The 27,075-nt window shown below is 41.6% G+C and overlaps 1 protein-coding gene across 32 annotated transcripts in view; it reads left to right on the forward strand.

Moving 5' to 3' along the window:
* Positions 1 to 27,075, forward strand: part of PLEKHA5 (pleckstrin homology domain containing A5) — a 262,716-nt gene that overhangs the window by 211,703 nt on the left and 23,938 nt on the right. For 17 of the 32 annotated variants that reach the window (XM_051850810.3, XM_070048487.2, XM_070048491.2 and 14 more), the window contains 6 exons: positions 2,881 to 2,961; positions 3,094 to 3,243; positions 14,844 to 14,945; positions 20,673 to 20,784; positions 21,437 to 21,483; positions 23,261 to 23,381. In XM_051850810.3, coding sequence (XP_051706770.2) covers positions 2,881 to 2,961; positions 3,094 to 3,243; positions 14,844 to 14,945; positions 20,673 to 20,784; positions 21,437 to 21,483; positions 23,261 to 23,381 — 613 coding nt within the window. Of the gene's footprint in view, positions 1 to 2,880; positions 2,962 to 3,093; positions 3,244 to 14,843; positions 14,946 to 20,672; positions 20,785 to 21,436; positions 21,484 to 22,233; positions 22,423 to 23,260; positions 23,382 to 27,075 lie in introns of all 32 variants that reach the window. The other 15 variants (XM_089303894.1, XM_051850800.2, XM_051850805.2 and 12 more) reach the window with 1 other exon arrangement.

The following is a 27,075-nucleotide window of genomic DNA, read 5'->3' on the forward strand; positions in this document are numbered from 1 at the left end:
TCTACTTCCAATCCAGCTTTCTGCTAATGCACCTGGGAGGCAGAGGGTGACGGCTGAAGTTCTCAGGCTGGACCTCTACTATCAAGTGGGAGACCTAGATGAAGTTCCAGTTTCCTGGGCACCAGCGTGGCCCAAACCTGGCTGTTGGAAGCATTTGAGGAGTGAACCAGTGAATGGGAGATCTCCAGCTATTTCTCTGTCTCTCTGTGTTGCTCTGCCTTTCAAGTAAATGAAAATAAATAATCATTTGTCAAAGATTTAAAAAAAAAATACTATTGTCACTTTCTCTGCCAAAGCTGTGGAACTAAGTATGATCCTCACCCCCAAAAAAAACTTCTTCCCACACCCTCCAAAATGACATTAAAATTAACATTTTCCCTTCTTTTGTTATTAGATTATTGCTCTCAACCCTTCACTCCCTACTACCTCCATCTACCTCCCACCCCAGTTAGCAGCGGAACATATTAAACATCACTTAAGAGTGAAAAACTTTCTGATGTTAAAAATAGTTATGGAGAATTGGTGATCAAAAAATTACTGTGTCTTGTTGAAAATTGTCAGCCTCTAGAAATTCTGTCATTGCTTCCTTTTAAATTAAATTTAGTTGCTTTTAAATCAACTTTAGATTGCTGATTTGCCAGGCATCGATCCCTCATTTCCCCTGCTTTTATGCCACTGAGTTGTGCCTGCATCTCATTTCAGCACTTTAACTTACAGTTTGAGTCTTGCTGCCTGGCAAAGATAAAATAGTTATTTTAGTAGATAAATGGCAAAGGAAGTAAAGTCACATTTCCTGCTTACTTGTCATTATACCATAAAGTTACAAGCATTTCCAATTTTTCCAGGGGTTTTGTTTTGAGGAATTAGAAGAACCCTTAAAATTTTATTAGAATGTCTTCTCACATTTTTATAATTTAAAAATTAGAGTAGCACTGAGAATTTAAAACATGAAAACTGTTCAAAGTGATTTTTCTGTTAGCAATATTTATATCAACACTATTAGAAACATTTTGTTAAAACAGTTTCTAAAATATTATCTGTGTAATTTAGTTGAAAGACAGGAATCTTATATCTGCTGGTGCACTCCCCAAATGCCCCCAGGGGCCAGGACAAGCTAGAAGCTCAGAACACAGTTAGGGTCTCCCATGGCAGGGACCATCACCTGCTGCTTCCTGGGGTGCACATCAACAGGAAGCTAGAATTGGAAGCAGAGCCAGGACTTAAACCCAGACATTCTCATACTGAATGTGGGGCACCTGAAGTGGCATCTTAACTGCATACCAAATGTCCACCCCTGGTAACCATCTTTTGTTTATATATTCTAAAAATCAAGGAGTTTAATTTTTTTAAATAAAAAAAATTAGAGTTACTTATTTATTTGAAAGGCAGAGTTACAGAGAGAGAAAGAGAAAAGTCTTCCACCCTCTGGTTCACTCCCCAAATGGTTACAATGGCCCGGGGCTGGGCCAGGCCAACACCAGGAGCCAGGAACTCCATCCTGGTCTCCCACATGGGTACAGGGGCCCAAATACTTTAAACACTTGGATCATTTTCCACTGCTTTCCCCAGGCCATAAGCACCGAGCTGGACTGGAAGTAGAGCAGCCAAGACTGGAACCAGTGCCCATATGTCATCCCAGCATTTGAGGCAACAGCTTAACTGTGCCACAATGTCAGCCTCTAAGAGTGTAATTCTAAATAGAACGATTCAGCTGGTTTTTTTAATTAAGGACCGCATGCGTCACTTAACCTGTCCAACAGATTGTAGGGGGAAAGTTTTAACCACATTAAAATGTTAATTGAATAAACCACTTGATTACTACAAAGGCACTTCAAAAGTTCCTGGAAAATGGAATTAAAAGATAAACTTATTTGTGTACAAAAAGTTTTTTGAGGCCAGCGCCGCGGCTCACTAGACTAATCCTCTGCCTGTGGTGCTGGCACTCCGGATTCTGGTCCCGATTGGGGTGCTGGTTCTGTCCCGGTTGCTCCTCTTCCAATCCAGCTCTCTGCTGTGGCCCAGGAAGGCAGTGGAGGATGGCCCAAGTGCTTGGGTCTGTACCTGCATGGGAGACCGGGAGGAGGCACCTGGCTCCTGGCTTTGGATCGGCACAGTGCGCTGGCCACAGCGGCCATTTGCGGGGTGAACCAACGGAAGGAAGACCTTTCTCTCTCTCTCTCTCTCTCACTGTCTAACTCTGCCTGTCAAAAAAAAATTTTTTTAATAAAAAAAAAACTTTTTTGAATCTGTACATAGGTTTTTCATAATATGCATTTTTCATGGACTTTTTGAAGACCCCTTGTATGTTTGAAATGCTTTTTCACTTTATTCTGCATACATACCGTGTAAATGTTCCTTTGAAACTGTGTTTTAATTTTGACTGTAGTGATTAAACTAGAGATTGACACAGTTAGATATTTCATGTCAGGTTTAGATGATAAACCTTCTTCCAGATATAGGAAAAATTTTTAAAAATTAAAAAAACAGGGCCGGCGCCGTGGCTCAACAGGCTAATCCTCCGCCTTGCGGCGCCGGCACACCGGGTTCTAGTCCCGGTCGGGGCGCCGGTTCTGTCCCAGCGCCCCTCTTCCAGGCCAGCTCTCTGCTGTGGCCAGGGAGTGCAGTGGAGGATGGCCCAAGTGCTTGGGCCCTGCACCCCATGGGAGACCAGGATAAGTACCTGGCTCCTGCCATCGGATCAGCGCGGTGCGCCGGCCGCAGCACGCTGGCCGTGGCGGCCATTGGAGGGTGAACCAACGGCAAAGGAAGACCTTTCTCTCTGTCTCTCTCTCTCACTGTCCACTCTGCCTGTAAAAAAAAAAAAAAAAAAAAATTAAAAAAACAAATTGCTAACAAAAGACATCTTTTCTTGTAACCTAGGCCAAGTTAAGCCGATTGTGTGAACAAGATAAAGTGGTCCATGCTCTGGAAGAGAAACTCCAGCAGCTCCACAAGGAGAAAGTAGGACAATTATGTTTATTATCTGCAATGGATGTTACTTTATATGATGATTATCAAGACACTGACAACTCAAGTAAAAAGAATTAATTCGATGATGCAAAACATTAAGTATCACTCTTTTCATTATAATAGTACACGCTTGAGCAAGCTTTGCTATCAGCCAGCCAAGAGATAGAAATGAATTCAGATAACCCAGCAGCCATTCAGACGGTGGTGTTACAGAGAGACGATTTGCAAAACGGACTGCTTAGCACGTGTCGGGAACTCTCTCGGGCCACTGCTGTAAGTAGATTTTTTCCCCTTGTAAAGTCACTGAAATGTTCTGCAGTTCTTCTTCCTTTTCTGTTGGCTATTTAGTTGTACTGTTTTGGGGATTGTTCCTTATGATTATAAGAAATGTTACATTATTAGTAGTACACTTGTCTTTAACAACATCAGAATAAAAAGGGTGATCTTTATTTCTGTAATTAGTAGGCATCGTATTTGTGAGATGGGTATTTTACAATGATAATAAGTAGTCCTGGTCTTATGTATTATACAAGTAAAATTCTTAAATATGTTGAAGCTGATTGCGTTAGTAAAATAAATATTTCATGGATTTTAGGGCATTTAGAATGATTTTGGGAAAGTGATGATTGGACTTATCTGACCAATCATTTCAATAAAAGGCACCTATGAAAGGCTTTGAAGTATGACACTATCACAGTTAACATTTCATACCAGCATTATGATCTAAGTTTATGTGATAGGTTTGAGGAAGAAATAAAATTAGCAGAACTTTTTAACCCACAGTCATGTAATTTTGTGTCTGTTGGGATTACCAAATCTGAAAGTCTTACAGAGTTTCCTGGTTGAGTTTTATGTTCAAACAGTCTGCTTTGGAAATGCTCTGATGTGATCAGCTCCATTTGTGGTCAGAGCACCTGCCTAAGCTGCCTTTGGAAAGAGAGACCCTAGTAGACTAGCACACCCCTGCCTGTGCCTCTAAGAGGCTGTTTAGGGAGCCACTTACCCTTTCAACTGAGAGGGCACTTTCCAAGCTGGGAGAGACCAGAATATTAACATGGTTTCCCTTCTAAACTTTAAGTTGAGTTCCATTATCCCATTCCACTCTCTCAATTATACTGTGATGTTTATAGACTTTTTAAATTTCTAATGCCCTTCCCATTGTGAGCTCTTTGGGATCAGAAACCATGTCTCCTTCATCTTTGTTGCTTTAGCTTTGTATCAGCGCTGTGAGGATGCGCATTTAAAGTTCAATGAATGATCAAGCCATCTAACTTAACCCAAGGTTGCAAAGCTAATGAACAATATACCATAGTCCCAAAGACTTAAATCTACAGGGGTTTTTATAAAATGAGTAAGTCTCAAAGAATACACTTGCCCCTGAAATATTGACTGCAAGGAGGTAGACCCTGGGCAGATGAATTGGTGACGAGTAAGACCTGGGTGAGAAGAAAGGGGTAGTGGAGGGTCACCCACAGAGCCCCAGTACAGAGATGGGGGTGTCGGGACATGTGTGGAGGAGTAGAGCTACCCGAGCTGCCCGCTGAGTGGAATAGGGGTTTCTGTTAGAGGACCAGGAGTATGAAGTTAGGGAAGATGGGGTTCAGCTCTCAGTACCAAGCTAAAAATGGAAAGCTCAGTGGCCCAGTGACAGCCGATTCCAATCAAAATGGTGGGCCACTCTGATATTTAGTGATTTTGTCTCTGTTCTTGAAATTACAATTTAGAAAATTCCTTTTCTCCTTCTCTGTAATTCTTTCAAATGAACAAATAAATCTTTAAAAAAAAAGGAGGGGGTGGCATGTGGCGTAGTGGGTAAAGTCCCTGCCTGCAATGCTGGTATATCATATGGGCGCCGGTTTGAGCCCTGGCTGCTCCACTTCCGATCCAGCTCTGCTGTGGCCTGGGAAAGCAGTAGAAGATGGCCCGAGTCTTTGGGCCCCTGCACCCATATGGGAAACCCAGAGGAAGCTCCTGGCTCCTGTCTTCAAATCGGCTCAGCTTCGACTGTTGTGGTCAGTTGGGGAGTGAACCAGCTTATGGAAGACCTCTCTCTCTGTCTCTCTCTCTCCCTGCCTCTCCTTCTTTCTCTGTGTAACTCTTTCAAACAAATAAATAAATAAATCTGAGAGGGAGGGAGGGAGGGAGTTCCTTCACTTCACAAGAGGTTTTAATGATTTCAATCTCATCAGTCATCTTAGAATCTAGTGCTCCATTCCTAAGTGAACTCCAGCCCTGATGAGAAATTTGCTGAAAATCCCTTAATAGAAATTAATCTTGTTTGAATATCCCCTACATAATCACTTTCCTGAGGTCTTTTTCTTTGCCTTCAGCATCTATCAATGGCTATAGGAAACACTCTGAATATTTTTTTCTAAGACATGTCTTACACCATAGAGTACAAACTCTATTATTTGTGCCTTGTTATAAACTTATTTATACTTAACAGCTTCAGACTACCAATGTTCATATGTGCACAACTTCATACTGGGTGCACTGACTGGTGGCAGTCAGTGACTGTCCAGTGGATTTAGATTGGAGTGACATTTCCGCTGGCAGAATGTTGAAGGATTCCTCTGATTCTTTCCCCCATCAGTTCATGGCACTGAGTCAAACCTGAGCCCCAGGTGTGGAGGTGTAAAACAAGTGCCTCCACAGATGAAAGCTTCGATTCTGACAGCATCTTCATCTGAAGGGCCAGGTAGATACGTGAGACTAGGATTAGCTCATGGCCAACAGTAAAGCAGTAAAGCAGTATTCCCTGGGTGATTGTTTTCTTTTAAGATTTATTTATTTATTTATTTGAGAGGTAGTTACAGTTAGAGGGAGAAACAGAGAGAAAGGTCTTCCGTCCGCTGGTTCACTCCCCAAAGGGCCACAACAGCCGGAGCTGTGCCAATCCGAAGCCAGGAGCCTAGAGCTTCTTCCAGGTCTCCCATTCGGGTGCAGGGTCCCAAGCACTTGGGCCATCCTCTACTGCTTTCCCAGGCCACAGCAGAGAGCTGGATCAGAAGTGGAGCAGCAGGACTAGAACAGAGGAGGATTAACCTACTGCGCCACGGCGCTGGCCCCGCATCTCTTCCTTAAGCCTGGTCCATGGCACAGGCTGTAAGCACACTGTGCCTTTGCGTGCTCTTCTTGCCTCCATTGTGCCCTGTCTTAGATTGCATTCCCTCCCAAAAAGCAGAACTTGAGATTAGGGCCTGGGTTTGGATAGCTTATTTAGAAGCTGATTCCAGAGGGCAGAGATGAGACATGGAGAGGATGAGACAGGAAAGAAGAGCTGGTAACAGTTGCACTGCGGAGCAGGATCCTGCTGTGGGGAGCCTCTGAGGAGATGAACAGAATGTTTGGATCTCCCACTGGAGGCCTGAGGCCAGGGTGTCTGCTGTCCTTTGCTGGAGGTTGCCCCAGGTCCCTTCCTTAAGCAGCACCTCCAGACTGCCTCAGCTAACCAGGGTCACTTGTCTTGGAACGCAGTCATGCAAGGAACCAGGCCACACATCCTTGAACTCAGGTGAGCAAAAGGGATGTGGCGTGCAGTTCTCCAAACAGCTGCTGTGGTCACCTCTCTTGGGGGTTTGCTGTTAAGCCTGGTCTCTACATGGAAGAGAAACTTTTCTTCGCCTTATCAGCTCACAAGTGCAGCTTTTGTTCTTCCCAGCAACTCAAGGAGCCAGATAACACTGCTGTCATGCATGCATCTTAGACATGGAAACAACAGCTCAGAGAACTGTTTTTCACAGATATTCTGTTTTGAAATTTAAGGAAATACTGAGCAACATAAAAATAATTATCACTTCCATTTTATTACTGTTTTTATTACTTCTGCCATGCAGATGAAGAAAATGAAATTCATGGAGGCTAAGTGATTTCCCAAGGTGACCTTAATAATAAAGAACAGAGTCAGTATCTAAATCAAGAACCTTTAGGCTCTGGCACTGTGGCGCAGGGGGTTAAAACCCTTGCCTGAAGCACTGGCATCCCATATGGGCGCCAGTTCTAGTCCCGGCTGCTCCTCTTCCGATCCAGCTCTCTGCTAAGGCCTGGGAGAGCAGTAGAAGATGGCCCAAGTCCTTCGGCTCCTGCACCCACATGGGAGACCCGGAAGAAGCACCTGGTTCCCAGCTGTGGATCGGCACAGCTCTGGCCATTGCAGCCATCTGGGGAGTGAACCAGCAGATGGAAGACCTCTCTCTCTGTCTCTACCTCTCTGTGTAGCTCTTTCAAATAAATAAAATCAATCTTAAAAAAAAAATTAAAAAGAACCTTTAAATTCTAGGATATCTGTACTTTCTGCTCTCTTTCACAGACTATGGAGTCACATAACTTGGACTTTCCAGAATTTAGAGTCCAAACTATATGCTCTTACTCAGCAGTCTTAATCAGAAGGCCCCCAGTCATCGTGAGTTCATGCTGGTACACAGCTTATGTGGTACTCACTGCAAAACAGTACCAGTATATGAAGTAGTAGAGCTGGGCTAGGTCAAAGCCAGGAGCCGGGAACCCCTGTGGCTCGTGCAGGTCCAAGTACTTGAGCTGTCTCCCAGAATGTGAGGTAGCAGGAAGCCGGATTGAAAGCACAGGAGTCTAGACTCAAACCAGACACTCCAATAAGAAGGGAGGGCATCCCACGTAGTATCTTAAACCCTGCAACAAACACCCACCCCATTAATAACCTCTTGACACAGATACTATGTCAAAAATGAGAAACTAAGATACAGAGAAATTGTCTAGGACTAAACCAGTAATAAGTGGTATCTGGTGACTTCTGTTAAACTTATTTATGTTCCAGATGGGATTCCGGATAGAAAGGTCATGAGTAAACCAAGATTTTAAACCACAATGAATATATTAGAATTAAAACTAAATTCTAATTAAGGGTGGGGAAGCAGAGCAAAGGAGCTGCCTTAGAGAGACGCTCACGTATTAAATGTCTTTATATCTTCTCAGTGTTTTAAAGAGCTACTGAGAATCCTGGTTACAGTAACAAAGTGTGTTTTTTGTTTTGTTTTTGCTCTTTTCACATATCAGTCAACATCCATGAGCTGTATGAAATACTCTTTGAAAGATCTTAGTATGGTTTTGGTTTGTTTTTTTGACAGGCAGAGTGGACAGTGAGAGAGAGAGACAGAGAGAAAGGTCTTCCTTTTGCCGTTGGTTCACCTTCCAATGGCTGCCGCAGCCGGCGCACCGCACTGATCCGATGGCAGGAGCCAGGTACTTATCCTGGTCTCCCATGGGGTACAGGGCCAAAGCACTTGGGCCATCCTCCACTGCACTCCCTGGCCACAGCAGAGAGCTGGCCTGGAAGAGGGGCAACCGGGACAGAATCCAGCGCCCTGACCGGGACTAGAACCCGGTGTGCCAGCGCCGCAAGGTGGAGGATTAGCCTAGTGAGCCGCGGTACCGGTATATTTATTTCTTTTTATTTAAGAGGCAGAGAATTTTTTTTTAATTCTATCTGACAAGTAGAATCACAAAGAGAGAGACAGAGAGAAAGGTCTTCCTTCCATTGGTTCACCCCCTAAATGGCTGCTGCAGCCGGCCCACTGTGCCGATCCAAAGCCAGCAGCCAGGTGCTTCTTCCTAGTCTCCCATGCAGGTGCAGGGCCCAAGCACTTGGGCCATCCTCCACTGCCTTCCCGGGCCACAGCAGAGAGCCGGACTGGAAGAGGGGCAACCGGGACTAGAACCCAGCTTCCAAATGGGATGTTGGTGCCGCAGGCGGAGGATTAACCATGTGAGCCACAGCGCCAGCCCCCAGAGAATGGTTTTAAATATGATAGTTATTTCATGAATACAGTACAATATCCTTGGGCCGGCACTCTGGCATAGAGGGTGGGGCTGCCAACTGCAGTGCACTGGTTTGAGTCCTGGCTGCTCCACTTCTGATCTGGCTCTCTGCTCTAGGCCTGGGAAGGCAATGGCAGATGGCCCAAATCCTTGGGCCCCTACACCTGTGTGGGAGACCCGGAGGAAGCTCCTGGCTCCTAGCTTCGGATCAGCTGAGCTCTGGTCGTTGCGGCCACCTGGAGGGTGAACCAGCAGATGGAAGACCTCTCTCTCTCTCTCTCTCTCTCTCTCTCTCTCTGCCTCTCTGTCGCTCCCCCTCTTCGTGGAGGAACGACACAGGACCCTGCGCTGTTCCTTCGTCTGCTCGGCCCTCCCCGGGTTTGCTGCTGGCTCTTCCCGGGTTGGCTACTATCCCTTCCACCTCCGTGGAAGGGCAGTTCCCCCTGGCCACATTCCCCACTTCCGCAGGGGAGCGGCACACCGCCGGCCGGCTCTCTCGGGGGCTGCACGGGTGTTCCCTCAGATGTTCCCCTTAGATGTTCCCTTTTTTTACAAGTCCTTTCTATAGTAAAGTAAGAATAAGTAAACAGCAAACTCCCAAAGCAAGAATGAGTAGAGAGAAATGAGAAAGAACGAAGTAACGAACTTCCCCGCGAACTCTCCAACGCACTCTCCAACCAACCCACACCACTATGCCGTCTCTCTCCTCCTATATAGTTCTCCTCTGCCAATCCCAACTCGGCTGCCCATACGCCGAGCACGCCGCTCTCCTCCAATCAGGAGCAGCTCCTGCAGCTTGTCAAGTTGGTGAGAGGCAGCTGGGTAGAAGCTGTTTACTCCTCTCCCAGCGCCATATTGTGGGAGAGCAGATGCATAGAATAAGTCTTAATTCCAGTAACAGTCTAGTCCGAGTTGCTCCCCACACCTCTCTGTAACTCTGCCTTTCAAATTAATTAATTAATTTAAAAAAGAAACTGTAGGTTAAAAAAAAAAAAAAGGCAATACAACATCCTCCAAAAGGAGAGAGCTACATGTTGTAAGTAAGCTTCCTAATGTGCTGTACTAGGAAGTACCCAGGAGCACCAGTGAGGTGTCTTTCACCAGAAACTCAAATCTAAACCTCAGTGAGCCTCAATATCTAAATATCAGCTTAGAGGAAATACAGAAAACAGAGCACATGCCAAGCAACACCACAGAGTTCAGTTAGCAAGAGCTAGAGTAGGAGAAGTTCTATAGAACGAAGGACCCAGACTCAGCCAACAAGTGCCAAAGAGTTGAGAAGGGGTGGGAGAATCGAGATAATTTAAAATATTTTTATAGAGGAGTACATATTAAGCATTTTTTAGATGAGTTTCATTTTGGTTTATTTTCTTCAAAGATATGTGCCAGAATATTTGTAGATGAGATTGTATGATGTTTGGTGTTAAAAAAACAGATAGCTTTATAATTCTGGTTGGTTTAGCTGATCCTCACTTTATACAGTTTGAATTTCATTTTTATTAGTATATATAGTAAGGTATGTCATGTGCTTACTAAAGAAGTAGTGATTTTGAGAAGTAATTTTGACAAGCAAGAGTAAAATCATAAAAGACAATACTCTTTAAAAAGTAACTTTTCACATGAGACATTTTAAAAATAAGTACCAAGAAATCTCTTCCTTGTTTGGTAGCATAAAAAAAGTAAAGACAGACCACCTTCCCTGTGGCTGACCTTAGAAATCCAGTCCGGCTCTCCGCTGTGGCCCGGGAAGGCAGTGGAGGATGGCCCAAGTGCTTGGGCCCTGCACCTGCATAGGAGACCAGGAGGAAGCACCTGGCTTCGGACTGGCGCAGTGATGGCCCTAACGGCCATTTGGGGGGTGAACCAATGGAAGGAAGACCTTTCTCTCTGTCTCTCTCACTGTCTAACTCTGCCTGTCAAAAAAATAAAAGAAAAGAAATCAACAGCTTCAGACGTCCACCAGGCAGGATTGCTGTGCTTGGTGGTAGCGATCAAAACATTAACACTGTTGTAAGTTTAACTTAAATATTACTTGTGCTATAATTGTCCAAAATTTAGTAGTGGATATTAATTTATAGCATCATTTAAAATTAAGAAGACGTGACTTAAGTGAGAGGCAAAAAGGGCAGGCATTTGGTGCAGTAAAGTTGCTGCTTGCCAAGCCTGCAGAGCACCTGGCTTCCAATCCGGCTTCTTGCTAATGCACACCCTAGGAATCAGCAGGTGATGAAGAAAAGATTTATTTTGTTTTATTTGCGAGGCAAAGTAATGGAGAGAGAGGGAGAGGCATAGAGAGAGAGGTCTTCCATCCTCTGGTTCACTCCCCAAATGGCTGCAACGGGCAGAGCTGGGCTGACCTGAAGCCAGGAGCCAGGAGCTCCTTCCAGGTCTCCCACATGGGTGTCAGGGGCCCAAGCACTTGAGCCATCTTCCACTGCTTTTCCAGATGCATTAGCAGAGAGCTGGAGAGTACATTTTGTTTTAACAAAGATCATAATATGTATCTACTATATAGCTATATAATTTGAATATTCCTTATTGATTTTCTTTGATCATCTGCAATTTCATGGCATCTGATTTTGTAGACCTACTTGAAGCTGTTTCCCCTACAGTGGCCAACTCTTACATCAGTGTACAATTGAAAATAGTAACCTGTACTGAAATTCACTTGTACAACTCTTACTAAACTTAGACTAAGTCAGGTTCTTCAAAGCTTTCTTCCATTCCTATGGTAATCCCCCTTCCTTTGCTCCCACACACTTTTTTAGCCTTTATTGGAATATAACATATTCTGAAAAAAATGTACAGATGAGGTGTCTGGACAACATCCACCTCAAGTAACTAGCAACCCAGCAGATCTCTTCCCAGAAACACCCCTCCCTGATTTTTAAACTGTCAATGAACTTTGCCTGTTTTTGAACTTTATACTCAAGTGTAATCATGAAATACATGCTGTTTGCCTGGTTTTCTTCAGTTTATATGGTTCATCCGTAATGGTTGCATAATGAAAGAGTTAATTCATTCTCTTAATTATCTTCCTTTTAAGCTGTTTCTTAAGTGGTACCTGTAATTTTAAGAAAATTGTATATTTGAAAGTTTCTACCCCTTTTTGTTTTATTATTTTAAGAAGCAAAGAGAGAGAGACAACTCAGCCCAGGTCTCCCATATAGGTGGTAGGAACCCAATTACTTTAGCCTTGTGTCTGACTCCCAGGGTCTACATTAGCCCGAAGCTAGAGTCAGGAGCTGGAGGCACAAATTGAACCCAGGCACTTTGTTAGTGGAAATCTTAACCATTAGGTCATTCGCCTACCCTGAGCTGATACAATTTTTTTAATTGCCTTAGTGTACATCTACTATGATATCTTCTTGACAATATGTGTGTGTGTGTGTGTGTGTGTGTGTATGGTCATAGTTAAAAATTTTTAATATCGTACTCATATAATGTATTAAACTCTGTAGTGAAACACTCGGGCAGATATTGGGAGGAAATTGATGTTTTGCCACTGCTGCCCCTTATCATGCCTTCCCCTGCTAACTTGTGTTACTGCCCACCCAATAGTCATGTGAGAGGAGCTGAGGTAAACGCAGAAAAGGTAGGCCCAGTGGAATTATGGGAATGAGATCAAATGAAGGATTCGGTAGCAGGACTTTGCAGGTGAAGAAAACTGAAAGTGTACTTGTTTCTTTACTCCTGAAACGCTGCTTGCCTCTTGCTGTCAGTCTCTGTTTCACATGTTTCTCTAAGAAGGACCAGAATTTCCACCATCCTGCAATGCCTGTGTATGTGGGTGCTTCCCCAGTCCAGCCGGGACCACCTTGATGTTGGCTGTTCTACAAGGCAGGTTAGCTGGTAGCCTGGCAGTGCCATCTTCCTTAGCCATGGGGCTGCCATTGAGTCTGTTCCCTTCATCTCACCTTTCCTGAAGCCATCAAAGGCCCACTGTTTAAATTTTTTGTTTTTGTGATGTATATAAGTTAGAAGATTTCTTGAAGCGATTTTTATTAAAGGAGATCAATTTTCATATTTATTCAGTTAAAAACAGTTTGCTAAACTTAAGAGACTAAAATTTACGTAATATAGATGAGGGTAAAAATTCTTTAGTCTACTATCAGTTTGCCTTTTTAAAATATAATTCATGGGGCCAGCACTGTGGCACAGCACGTTAAAGCCCTGGCCTGAAGCACCGACATCCCATATGGGTGCCGATTCTAGTCCCAGGTGCTCCTCTTCTGATCCAATCCTCTGCTGTGGCCTGGGAAAGCAGTAAAGCTTGCCCCAAGTCCTTGGGCCCCTGAACCCACGTGGGAGACCCAGAAGAAGCTCCTGCTCCTGGCTTTGGATCGGCTTAGCTCCAGCTGTTGCGGCCATCTGGGGAGTGAACCAGCAGATGGAAGACCTCTCTCTCTGTCTATACCTCTCTCTCTAACTCTGTCTTTCAAATAAATAAAATAAATCTTTAAAAAAAAAAATAAAATTCATGTAGGCCTGGCACTGTGGCATAGTAGATTAAGCCTCTACCTATGGCATTGGCATCCCATATGGACACCAGTTCAAGTCCCGACTGCTCCACTTCTGATGCAGCTTCCTGCCTGGGAATAGCCATCTTCTAGTGCTTTCCCAGGCCATAGAAGAGAGTTGGATTGGAAGGGGAGCAGCCAGAACTTAAACCCACGCACTTATGGGATGCCAGAACTGCAGGCGGCAGCTTTACCCACTATACTGCAGTGCCAGCTCCATACAGCTTTAAAAAGCTGTTAGTTGTGTATGTGTGTGTGTGTGTGTCTGTGTTTTATCTTTATTTGAGAGACAGAGCTCTTCCCTCTGCTAGTTCACTCTCCCAAATTCCCACCACAACAGCCAGGGGCTGGACAGGGTCAAAACCAAGAGCCCAGAACTCAGTATGGGTCTCTCATGTAGGTGGCAGGTTACCCAAGTACCTGGGCCGTTACCACCCATTGTGCACATTAGTAGGAAGCTGGAATCCAAATCAGAGCCAAAACTCAAAGCAAGGCACTCTGATAGGGAAGGCTGAGGTCTCAAATAGCTTCTTAACTGCTGTGGCAAACGGTGACCCTGAACAACTGCACTGTGATTTCAAGTAACCTTTCTGCCACACGGGTGCTTTGTTAAACTGACATTTCCCAAGGGTGTTTCACTGACAGCAAAGAGGCTTAAACAAAAATTACTATCTCATTTAATAACAACAGTATGCAGTAAGTCTTTGTTGGTTGTATTATGTTTACCAACACGCTAGATTCACGTGAGGAAAGGGTGTTCAAATATATTCCCTGCCTCTGATCCATCAGTGTGTTAACCTACTAATGCCTGAAACGTCTGAAGAGTAACTATGCCCCCGTAGAGTAGCAACCTGAACAAGGTGATAGAATAAAGTATTTTTGAACACCTGTAGAATCATTCCTACATTTAAGAGATGGCAGACTTTTTAATAGTAAACATCAAAAACGTGATTTTTCATTTGGGGGTGATTTTTATTTTTATGAAAAAAAGTTCATTTGGATAGTGTTTTTATTGAGTCTTTAAGGTTCATTGAGTTGTTCATATAGTTAGCTAAATTTGTTTGTTTTGTTATATTACTGTAAATTCTAAATAAAGTTGTATCAAGCTTCTGGTGTTGTTGAAAGTCCAGTATGGTAGAATATAAAGTATATTTTATTTTTATTCATGGAAAACTTTCAATCAGGGCATATAGAAAAGTGCTTGCTTTATACCTCTCCAGCATTTCAGGAAATTATCTTCACAGTAATACTTTTTCAGCAATGGGGTCAATTCAAATAATGTGTTGTCACAAATTAATAATAATAATTGTGATAGGTTTTGTTGTAGGTTTTAGTAAATTTGAATACAACATAACACAGTAATAAACAACTAAGTTTCTTAGTAATTTCTAGTTGAATTGAGTACAAAAGAGAGGGGGGAAAAGTATAGTAAAATTATTTATGAAAGTTTTAATTTTGCTCAGTATAAACACATGACTTACTGAAATCTAGAAAAGTTATAATTGTTGTGATAGCACCATAAGCACAATACTGGAAAGTAATTATACTCTTTGATTTTAGGAACTAGAGCGAGCATGGCGTGAATATGATAAGTTAGAGTATGACGTAACTGTTACCAGGAACCAGATGCAAGAACAGCTGGATCGCCTTGGTGAAGTTCAGGTACAAAAATGTAGCACTTTTACTTTGTTTTACCTGGTACTGTACCTTCTCCCTTGTTAAATTTCATGCATATAATGATTTTTACATTATTGGCTACCTGAAAAATGGAGTTGAATACTTTCAGTGACAGGAAACTTATTGTCTCATAAAATAAACCATTCCTTCTTATTTAAAAATTCTTTATTCTCTCTGGAGTGTTGTTCTGTGTTCCCAGCTCACAATCTCAGTTCTCCCAGTACTTTCTTAAATGTGACTTCATTCGCTTTTCACAAGACCATATGTATCACTTGATATTAAAGCAGTGAATTATGTGAATTTATCAAATAATGGATATTTTATCTTTTTATGAAAGTATCCTGATACATTCTATATTAAATGTCTTTTTTGTCAAACTATATCTAACCTACTATCTTGACTGACACATTATTAAAATGGGCGAAGATACCTCACCCTTTGCTATAAATAATCCAGTTTGTAAACAAGCAGATTCAGATCAAGTTCCAGGGATTTGTTTTCTTATCTATAAAATAGAAGTAATAATACCTGTCTCAAACTGTGCCTGTGAGTAATGGAGTTAACATATGTTTAAGGAAATATAAAAGTCCTTTTGTGCTTGTGACCCTGTGTAAATGTTATCATCTGCATCAGAAGCCCACTGGACTCAACAGACTAATTAATATGATAAATTAAAGGTGAGTAAGGTTGACTCATAGAAAATCAACTGTTCTCTGCCTGTGTTGTCCAGCACAGTAACCACTGGCCACATGTAGTTGTTGAGCATGTAAAATGTTGCTATTGTAACTGTGGAATTGAACTTGTAGTTTTATCCATTTTTAGTTATCTAAATTTAAAGAGCCAAATGTGGTTGTTACTCCTCTGTTGCACACTGAAGTTATACTATCAATAGTCAACTACAAAAATAAGATACTGAATACACGAGGAAAAATACTCTAGATATCTAAGATATAACCCCAGTATCTATTAGCAAACTTTTTATGTGTAAGGCTAGATATTAAATATTTTAGGCATTGCAGGCATATACTCTCATATATTGTTTCATTTGGAGGGAAAGAGGGTTATAACCACTAACATGAAATTCACTAAAAATTTATTTATTTATTTGAGAGAGGTAAAGAGATATCTTCCATCCACCGGTTCACACCCCAAATGAGTGCAACAACCAGAGCTGGTCTACACCAAAGCCAGGAGGCCAGAACTCCATCCAGGTCTCCCACGTGGTTGGCAGAGGCCCAATATGCGGGCCATCTTTCACTGCTTTCTCAGGCACATTAGCAGGGAGCTCGATCAGAAGCAGAGTAACCAGGATACAAACCAGCACTCTGATATGGGATGTTGTCATTGCAAGCAGTGGCTTAACATGCTGCACCACAATACTGAACCCCCCAAATATGAAATTTAAATGTAAAATTCATTTTTAGCTCACAGGCCATACGAAAAGAAACTGCAGGCCAGAGCAGTTTGTTAATCCTGATTTAATGTAACAAAAAATATTTATCATCAAAATGTATTAACTTTATAGGATGTAAGAAAAAACCTGAACAGAGAGGTATAATTGTGGTATACCATGTTTATGGATGGCCTGATTTAACATCATAACAATGAAAATTCTTACAAATACAAGTCAATTCCAACTAATTTTCCAAAGAAATTTTTATTGATAATTATAATATTTTTAAAGTATAATAAAGATCAAAATAATTGACTTTTTTTGAGGAAATAAAAAACTAGAAGGCCTCCAAGAATGAGCATTGCACATGCAAACTTTAATCAGTTGCATAGTAAGTCTCTGTCTCCATTTCCACAACTATCAAATGAAAATGTTAATAATACCTACCCCTCATAGTAATAACAATATTGAGGATGAAATGTGTTGATATTTTTGAAATACTTAGAGTAGCACAAGCTATAGAAAAGATACCACGTGAGTGTGTGTTAAATAAGTAAACAAGTAGACATAATGGAAAACCACAGTATTAAACATGGTACAGAAAAAATGTAGACTAATGGAACAAAATAGACTATGGATATCTGAGAACTTCTTTGTTAGCAGTAACACTGTTAGCAAGCTGGGGAAAGACAGATTACTAAAGATGATGTTGGCATACAGGTTTTCTGTTTTGAAATCCTTCCACATGCTGCATACAGAAATGAACTTTAGGTATATTTGGCACCTAAACTTTTTTTATTAATGCTAAGAACAGGAAATGTATTGATTGATTTCTCAAACAAGACCACAAAACTGTCCACAAGGAACAGAGTTTTGAACTAGATTTGGCTTTATTAAATTTAAAAGAGTTCCCCTTAGTGAAGGCAACATAGGTGAAGCTAAAAAATAAAACAGTGAGGGGCTGGCGCTATTGTGTAGAAGGTTAATCCTCCACCTGAGGTGCCAGCATCCTATGTGGGCACCAGTTAGAGTCCCAGATGCTCCACTTCCAATCCAGCTTCCGGCTGATGGCCTGGGAAAGCAATGGAAGAGGACCTGCATGATGTGCCCCTGCATCTGCGTGAGAGACCTGGAAGAAGTTCCTGGCTCCTGGCTTTGGATCGGCCCAGCTCCGGCTGTTGCAGCCATTTGGGGGATAAACAAACAGATGGAAGACCTCTCTGTCTCTCCCTCTCTTTCTGTGTAACTCTGATAAATAAAAAGATCAAACACTGGGAAAAGATACCTTTGACTTCTAAAATTCAGCAAGAGTTTACTTACTATTTAGATTCAAAAGGAACTTTATCTTTTTGGTTTGGAGAAAAAAATCCATTAAAAAATGGACAAAGAACATGAATAGTTACTTATAGAAAGAACTCAGATTACTAACAAATGCTTGAGGTTTTCTTCAGATCACCAGTAATATATGTTTAATTATTACAAAAGTAATGCATATTCTTTTCTTTAATGGACTTTCAATATTTTTCAAATATGTATTTATTTATTTGAAAGTTAGGGTTACAAAGAAGGAGAGCTAGAAGCTGACAAAACAAAAGAGAAATTTATCTTCCATCCGCTGGTTTACTGCCCAAGTGGCCACAGGGCCAGGATTGTTCCAGGCCAAAGCCAGGAGCTCCATGTCTCCTAAATGGATGCAGGGGCCCAAGCAGTTGGGCCATCTTCTGCTGCTTTCTCAGGTTCATTAACAGGGAGCTGGATCAGAAGTAAAGCAGCCGGGACTAGAACCAGCGCCCATATGGGATGCTGACACTGCAGGCAGAGGCTTTAACCTTCTATGCCAAAGTGCCAGCCCCTACATATTCTATACAGAGTTGTAAGTCACTGATTTTTGTGGTTGATCTTCCCTTCCTATATTCCACTAATCACATCCCTGGGCTCTCAGTGTGTTTGGACATTGTGTGAGAATTCCACACAGTGTGTGGATATTTTTGAAATATTTTGAACTTCTGTTGTGATACTTCCAGCCTGTGGCTTGGAAAGTGGATGACTAAAGGATATGCAATACTTTTCTCTCTCTCTCTCTCTCTCTCTCTCTCTCTCTCTCTCTCTCTCTCTCTCTTTTTAAGATTTATGTATTTATTTGAAAGGCAAAGTTACAGAGAGGCAGAGGCAGAGAGAGAGGTCTTCCATCCACTGGTTCACTCCCCAAATGGCCATAATGACTGGAACTGGGCTGATCTGAAGCCAGGATCTTGGAGCTTCTACCAGGTCTCTCCTGTGGGTGCAGGGGCGCAAAGACTTGGGCTGTCTTCTGCTGCTTTCTCAGGCACATTAGAGGGAGCTGGATCAGAAGTGGAACAGCCGGTACTCAAACCAGAAGGCAGAGGCTTTACCTGCTGCACCACAGTGCCGGCCCCTGTAATGCCTTTCTGAAGCAGCATTAGTTCATAGTTCTTAAGCTTCTGGACTTTGAGTTAGAAACTTATTTCTGCCTCTCAGATGACTTTTTGGCATACTTATGAAATATTATATTCTTTTTTTTTTTAACTTTTATTTAATGCATATAAATTTCCAAAGTACGACTTATGGATTACAATGGCTTCCCCCCCATACCGTCCCTCCCACCCACAACCCTCCCCTTTCCCACTCCCTCTCCCCTTCCATTCACATCAAGATTCATTTTCGACTATCTTAATATACAGAAGATCAGCTTAGTATACATTAAGTATGGATTTCAACAGTTTGCTTATATTCTAGTATCTACAGTGATCAAAAAGAGACAATGAAAGAAAATGTTTTTCTAGATCATTCGGTACTTTACCAAGAATAGCAACACAGTTTAATAGTCTTAGAGGAAACCCAAATAATCAATTAGGGTTATTTAGATTGAAGATATGGTATAGGATATTAAAAGTAAGAAAGTGGATATAACAAAATAAAAGTGGCAGTGATAAATTCCACCACTGAAAGTTTGCTGTTCAAATGCATTTATTTAATCCTATCAATCAAAATTCATCTGGATATATTTTGTTAGTTATCCTTTTTCCTTCTTTACTTTCTTCCTCCCTTCTTTCCTCCGTTTTTTTTTCCTTTTTCTTTTTTTTTTTCCTCCATGACATATAACTTAGGAAACTACTAGTAGTACTTGGTTATCCACAGGAGATGCATTCCAAGGTCCCCAGTGGATTCTTAAAACCATGGGTAGGGGCCAGCGCTGTGGTGTAGCAGGTAAAGCTGCCGAATTCAGTGCTGGCATCCCATATGGGTGCTGGTTCGAGTCCCAGATGCACCACTTCCCATCCAGCTCTCTGCTATGACTTGGGAAAAGCAGTAGAAGATGGTCCAAGTCCTTGGGTCCCTGTACCCATGTGAGAAGTCCCAGAGGAGGCTCCTGGCTCCTGGCTTTGGATGAGCACAGCTCTGGCCATTACAGCCAATTGGGGAGTGACCCAGCGGATGAAGACCTCTCCCTCCCCCCCGCCCTCTCTGCCTCTCCATCTCTCACTGTGTAACTTTAACTTTCAAATAAATAAATAAATCTTAAAAAAAAAAAAAAAAAACATAGGTAGTGGGTAGTACTGTGTCCTGTGTGTGCTTTACCAAAATATTATACCTTTCTGTTGCTTTGTTTTCCTCCTAAGGAAGTTGTTGCTGGTACAGTTTTGGGGTGGGGGGTGAGATTTTTGTTTTTCATTTTTAATTTCTTCTACTGTGTGTGTCCTCCTGGGGTCATAAATAACATAAGGCAAAACTTTTTTCAAAGTGTTAAAATAGTACTTTTAAATCTGAAAAGTTAAATTCTTTCTCCACTTTATCTTTTTTTTTTTAAGATTTATTTATTTATTTATTTGAAAGACAGAGTTAGAGGGAGAGACAGAGACAGAGAAAGTCTTCCATCTACTGGTTTACTCCTCAAATGGCCACAACAACCAGGGCTGGGCTAGGCTGAAGCCAGGAGCCAGGAGCTTCTTCCAAGTCTCCATGTGGGTGCAGGGGCCCAAACACTTGGGCCATCTTCTGCTGCTTTACCAGGCATGTTAGCAGGGAGCTAGATAGGAAGTGTAGCAGCCAGGACTCGAACCAGCGCCCATATGGGATGCCGCCGTCTCAGGTGGCAGCTTTACTCATGCCACAGTGCCAGCCCCATCACTTTATCTTTTGTCCTTGCCACTGGAGTCGTAAAATAGAGTCACAGAAATCATATTAAGTATTCTTAAAATTCTATCCGATGCAATTCTAATTTTTAAAATACATACTTAATGGAATTTAGAACTTTAAAGATACTTTGCTATATGAGATCTGTCCATTTTTACTGGTAGACTGAATCAGCGGGAATTCAACGTGCACAGATTCAGAAAGAACTTTGGAGAATTCAGGATGTCATGGAGGGGTTAAGTAAACACAAGCAGCAGAGAGGTGCTGCAGAAACAGGTAAACGCGCTTTGCCTTTTATCCTCTGATCACTGACCACAGTAGTACATCCAAGTGGAATGTGCCAGCCATACCGACGCAAAATTAATCATTGTTCTGTGTGTGTAACTCTGAACACACTTAATGTTTTGGCTTTAGGGATTCCCTTTCCCCCCAACAAAAACCTGTTTTTCCACAATGTGTGTTATTCTCCAGTGTAGTACAATAATGGCTACCCAGGATTCCCTTCTGTAGATGAATTGTGATTTATCCATGTCTGTGCCGATGGGCATGTAGGTAGGTTGTTAGTGTTGTGATGGGCTGTGCTGTAGTGGATGTTATTGCACATACAGCTGGACACACATTTGTGAATCTCATAGACTCCAAGAAGTGAGAAATGAGCACACGTTTTCCAAAAGTAAGGCCAGACTGCTCACCTACAGGAGTAGATTAGATTTAGCACAATAGTGATTGAAAAAACCCATTTCCCCATATTCTGTTCAAACTAAATATCTTAATTTGTATTTTTAAATGTAATTAGTTTCAAATTCCAAAACCATTCATAAATGAAGGATTAGAAACTGAAGGATTCGTTTAAAATAAATGATTCTTTCTGTAGTTTGAGAAAGTTGTTTTATATAAATAGTTATGTTTTCTAATATTTTTTAAATAGGTATGGCAGGATCAAAACCTTTCTCAACAGTTAAGTACAAAAATGAGGTAAGCCTGGATTGTTTCTCTAACTGTAATTAAGTCGTATCCATTTTTGTGGCAAAAAATGTTTTTAAATATGTTGAAGAGTTACTGTTTTAATCTTGAAATTCCATTGGTTCAGTCATTTGGTGCTCTAACGTGGTTTTCTTCCCTTTCGTGATGCACGAGAATTTAACTCACTACTTTTCATCTGTGTTAGAATGCTAACATTGTTGTACTTTTTCTAATCAAAGTAATTTGAATATTCATCATTCTTTCTTCTGCTTTGTAAAAACTTGTGAGATGATCAATAAGTTAGCAGTATGTTGTACAGAGTGTAAAGAATCTGCCACTACAAAGAGATACTGTCAACCTAATTAGAGGAATTTGTGGTCTTGAATTTGTATAAAAGTCAATCAAAGAAAAATAAATTTTTTTTCTCTCTCTCAAAAATTGAAAAAATAATAGTAAATTTTTTTTAATTCTTCTATTTTTAAAATGAAAGGGAGCTCTTAGCTTCACATAGTAATCTGTTCCCATGTTGAGCTTCATGTAAAGCTAACCTGTGTTTTGGAAAAAAATAGAGCTATATTTAAAATCTAGCTATATTGGCTGGCATAGAAGTTTTTACTTTCACTTTTCAGCATGAGACTTGGCTTGACAGTATCCCTTTAAGTATCTTAAAGTGAATTTAAGTTAATATACCATTGCAAAGAATTTCGATATGCTTAATTCAATCTGCTTATCTAAATAAGGTGACTATTCTACAATCTTTAGGAAGAGGAAGTAGTCCCACCTCGTCCTCCACTTCCTCGGTCCTATGACTTTACAGAGCAGCCTCCCATAATCCCCCCTCTGCCCAGTGATAGCAGCTCCTTGCTCTGTTATAGCAGGGGCCCAGTGCATCTACCTGAAGAGAAGAAGATTCATCAAGTTCAAGGATATCCAAGAAATGGATCTCACTGTGTAAGTGGCTGGAATAGCCACAGAATACTCAGTCGTATCTACCCTCTCATTTTTGAAAATTAATTTATTTTACATTCAAGCTTCTGAAAATCACCAGTGCTTTTTTTTCTTTGTTTTTACTTTTTCAATTTTTTTCCCTATTCTTGTTTTATCATTGTCATTTTTTTAATGTTTTCATCATTTTATTTAGAATTTTTTCATATTTTCATAAAGTGGTTACTTTGCACATGTTAAAGGAACCTGATTTTAAATACACTGTTTGAGGATGCTGGAGGCCAAATTGCATTTTAGATTAGAACTAAAGGAGTTGTTACTAGGAAGGTAAAAGGGCTAAGACATGAGCACTGACTCCAAGAAAACCTAGAAAAACTGAAGTACAGATGTGGCCATGTCCTAGGAAAGATGTTTCGTTTGGAAACTGGAAATAAAAGGCTTGGAATTGGCAAATGAATTAAAGACACAGCAAACAAAAGAAGAGAATTTTTAAAGAAGTGGAGCTGATCTTGAGAGCAATAAAATGTTCTCTGCCAGGAGTTTAGGGCAATATGTGTTTCACGTACTCAGACGGCCTTCTAAGGGGAGTGTTTGTATACCTCAGTTACACCATGGTAAAAAGGTGACTGCCCCTAGGAGGGACGGCTCTGAATTTATAAAACAAAAAGTTTCACTTACAGATCTTTCAGATTGCTTATTTCCTGTTTAGTTGTCACAGATGAATTAGTTAGTTATGTATCCAAGAGAGCTGACAGGGGTTTGATTTGAGGTAGACGTTTTAGGATAGACTGGTAAGGTTTGGGGGTTTTTGTTTTGTTTTGTAATTGCCTGTCTTCCTTTCAAGGGTCCAGACTATAGACTGTACAAGAGTGAGCCAGAGCTAACCACAGTGGCAGAAGTTGATGAGTCTAATGGAGAAGAAAAGTCAGAACCTGTCTCAGAGATGGAAACTCCAGTTGTTAAAGGTCAGCATCTGGAATAGTTTTACCTCTCAGTTGTTCATTTTGTCTTTTCCCCAACATGTTAGCAGTAAGTTCAACTTACAGTGTTGATTCATGGTGTACAAGGTTGCAAGCCCTTTGTCTGAAAGCTTTGGTCTGATGAGTTTCTGAATTAAGACATTTTCAGATATTAGGAAAACAGAGTGGCCCAGAAACCTTACGTGTTGACTTAGCAAGGCATTGGATGGCACCCCCATTTTAAATACATTAATGTGTCTGGAATAGTCATCCAGAGTGGGATAAATAAAGACTAAGACGGGTTTTACTGAGAAACTAGTTTGTGCCAAATTTTTGTTCAGCTTTCCATTTACTTAAGGAGTCTTTTTTCCCTATTTCAAAATTACACATAAGTAGTTGAAATAGTTTCACACAATTTATGTAAAATACATTTCAAAACAATACTTTGTCTTAACTATGTACACTCTAATTTCTTTTTCTTTAAATTGCTGCTCATTTTCCAAGAAGCCAGTGTCATAAAGAAAAAGGTAGGTGGGGAGAACTGGTTTAGACTAAAAAGATGAAAAAGACCAGATAAAACACAAGGCTTGAAACCTGGTGAGACCATGGTTTAAAAGAAAAAGCTCTGAAGGGATTCTTAGACTATTAGGTAAATTTAAACCTGCACTAGATATCAGATGATAGTGTGATCACGATGCCATTGTCTGTCAATGTAGTGTGTGAATTCTGAAACAGGAAAAAAGTGGCTGTAACTATAAACGGTTCATCAATAAAACGTGTGTGTGTGTGTGTTTATAAATGGATAAAATAAATACAGCAAAGTTTAAAAATTTTTGAAAAAATAAATGCTGATCGTAACTACCAGACTGATAACCTTTTAAAATTTATTTATTTGGGGCCGGCGCCGTGGCTCACTAGGCTAATCCTCCACCTTGCAGCGCCGGCACACCGGGTTCTAGTCCCGGTCAGGGCGCCAGATTCTGTCCCAGTTGCCCCTCTTCCAGTCCAGCTCTCTGCTGTGGCCAGGGAGTGCAGTGGAGGATGGCCCAAGTGCTTGGGCCCTGCACCCCATGGGAGACCAGGAGAAGCACCTGGCTCCTGCCTTCAGATGGGCGCGGTGTGCTGGCCGCAGCGGCCATTGGAGGGTAACCAACGGCAAAGGAAGACCTTTCTCTCTGTCTCTCTCTCTCTCACTGTCCACTCTGCCTGTCAAAAAAAATAAATAAAAATTTTTAAAAATTTATTTATTTGGAAGGCAAAGCATCACCTTAGAAAGAGAGATATCTTACATTTGCTGAGCCAGGCCAAAGGCAGGAGCCAGGAACTCTATCTGGGTCTCCCATGTTTGGATGGCAAGCTCTTGGGCCATCCTCCTTTGCCTTCCCAGGTGCATTAGCAGAAAACTGGGTTAGAAGCTGAGACGCTAAGACCTGAACCGGCACTCCAGTGTGGCATTGTGAGCGGTGGCAACTCTGTGCAACTGTGCAACACTGGCCCATGGCCGCCTTTGTATAACCTACTGAAGTATCACAAAGTAAAAGCTTGAAAACCACACAAGTTGCAATGTTCACATAACTTTTTCCATAATTAGAATGTTTCTAGATCATCTGATGCCAGTTTTTTCGGTTTACGAATTTGGGGTTAGGGGGTTTTGTTTTTTATTTATTTTTTTTCCCTTTAGAAAATCCTGCCAGTTTGAAAACTTTGTATGAACACACCTTTCTTACTCTCATACAAACCTTTTTTTTAAAGATTTTATTTATTTATTTGAGAGGTAGAGTTACAGACAGTGAGAGGGAGAGACAGAGAGAAAGGCCTTCCTTCCGCTGGTTCACCCCCCAAAATGGCCACCACGGCCTGCGCTGTGCCAATCCGAAGCCAGGAGCCAGGTGTTTCCTCCTGGTCTCCCATGCTGGTGCAGGGCCCAGGCACTTGTGCCATCCTCCACTGCCTTCCCGGGCCACAGCAGAGAGCTGGACTGGAAGAGGAGCAACCAGGACTAGAACCCGGTGCCCATATGGGGTGTTGGCACCGCAAACAGAGGATTAACCAAGGGAGCCATGGCGCTGGCCCCTCATACAAATCTTACCATTGCAAATCTTCTTACCTTTTCATACACAGATGAAAGTTAAACAGTCATAGTCTCAGCACTTATCATATTGGTGCATAATATTGTAAATATATGGGAGGAATTGGACTACAGGCAAAAGTAATTTTTGGAAATATAGCTAACTGCCTGGCCAATCCTCCCACACAAAGTGATTACAAAGAATGAAACCATGTCTTTCATAACAAAATGAATGCAATTGGAGACCATTATGCTTAGTGAAATAATCCATTCCCACAAAGACAGATATCATGTTTTCCCTGATTTGTGGTACAAAGTAATATAATCTATATGAGAAAAATTAACATCCTGAGAATGATTATTGTTTATGACCCTTGTCTATACTCCTGAGGAATAGTTGTTTTTCTACTTACTTCTGGTTGAATTCTTTATTTAGCAGAGGGTTATGCTTCTGATTATAAGGTATATTGAAAGTATGTCATGGGGCCGGCTCTGTGGCATAGCAGGTAAGGCTGCTGCCTGCAGTTCCGGCATCCCATATGAGCGCTGGTTCGAGTCCCAGCTGCTCCGCTTCCAATCCAGCTCTCTGCTGTGACCTGGGAAAGCAGTGGAAGATGACCCAAGTCCTTGGGCTCCTGTACCTGCGTGGGAGACCCGGAGGAAGCTCCTGGTTCGGCGCAGCTCTGGCTGTTGCAGCCATTTGGGCAGTGAACCATCAGATGAAAGACCTCTCTCTCTCTGCATCTCCACTCTCTGTGTAACTCTGACTTTCAAGTAAATAAAAATAAACCTTTAAAATAAAAAAAAGTATGTCATTGCATAAATTAAAAGAAAATTAAGAAAGGAAAGAGGAGGGAGGATGGCAGTGAGGGAGGGAGGGAGGTAGAGTAGGGTAGGAAGTATCATTATGTTCTTAAAACTGTACGTATGAATACATGAAATTTCTTCCCGTATATAAATCAAAAAATGAAAACAAAAGGATATTACAAATACTGGCTAATCACACTTTAATTTTTTGAAATTTTTTACTTATTTATTTCCATTTTACTTGAAAAGCAGAGAGATGAAAGAGATCTTCTGGTTCACCCCCCAAGTGCCTGGAGCTGCAAGCCCAGACTTAGTTCAGGTCTACCACACCAGTGGCATGCACCTGAAGTGCTTAAACCATTGTGTGCAGTATCACAGGCTACACATTAGGAGGCAGCTGGATTACAAACAGAAGAGCTGAGGCTCGAACCAAGCACTCTGATATGGACTGACTTACAGTTCCAAACCCCTACTCCCATTTTTCACAATTTTTGAGAAGCATCAGCAAGTTGGGAAAAGCAAAGAAAGGGATACATAGAGTAAAAATTAGGGACAAGTTAAGTGAACCATTAAAGCGAACTGTAGCAAAAACAAAGCTCAAGAGTCTGAACAAATGAAGAGTCTTATCTCATAAGAGACTTCAAGTAGGGGCCAGTGCTGTGGTGCAGTGGGTTAAAGCCCCTTCCTGCAGTGCCGGAATCCCATTTGGGTGCCAGTTTGAGTCTCAGCTGCCTGGGAAAGCAGTAGAGTATCGTCCAAGTGCTTGTGCCCTCGTACCCCACATGGGAGACCCAGAAGAAGCTCTTGGCTTCTGGCTTTGGCCTG

The sequence above is a fragment of the Oryctolagus cuniculus genome, chromosome 9 (genome assembly GCF_051225735.1).
Source record: "Oryctolagus cuniculus isolate XC-2025 breed Fujian yellow rabbit chromosome 9, ASM5122573v1, whole genome shotgun sequence".
Classification (NCBI taxonomy): domain Eukaryota; kingdom Metazoa; phylum Chordata; class Mammalia; order Lagomorpha; family Leporidae; genus Oryctolagus; species Oryctolagus cuniculus.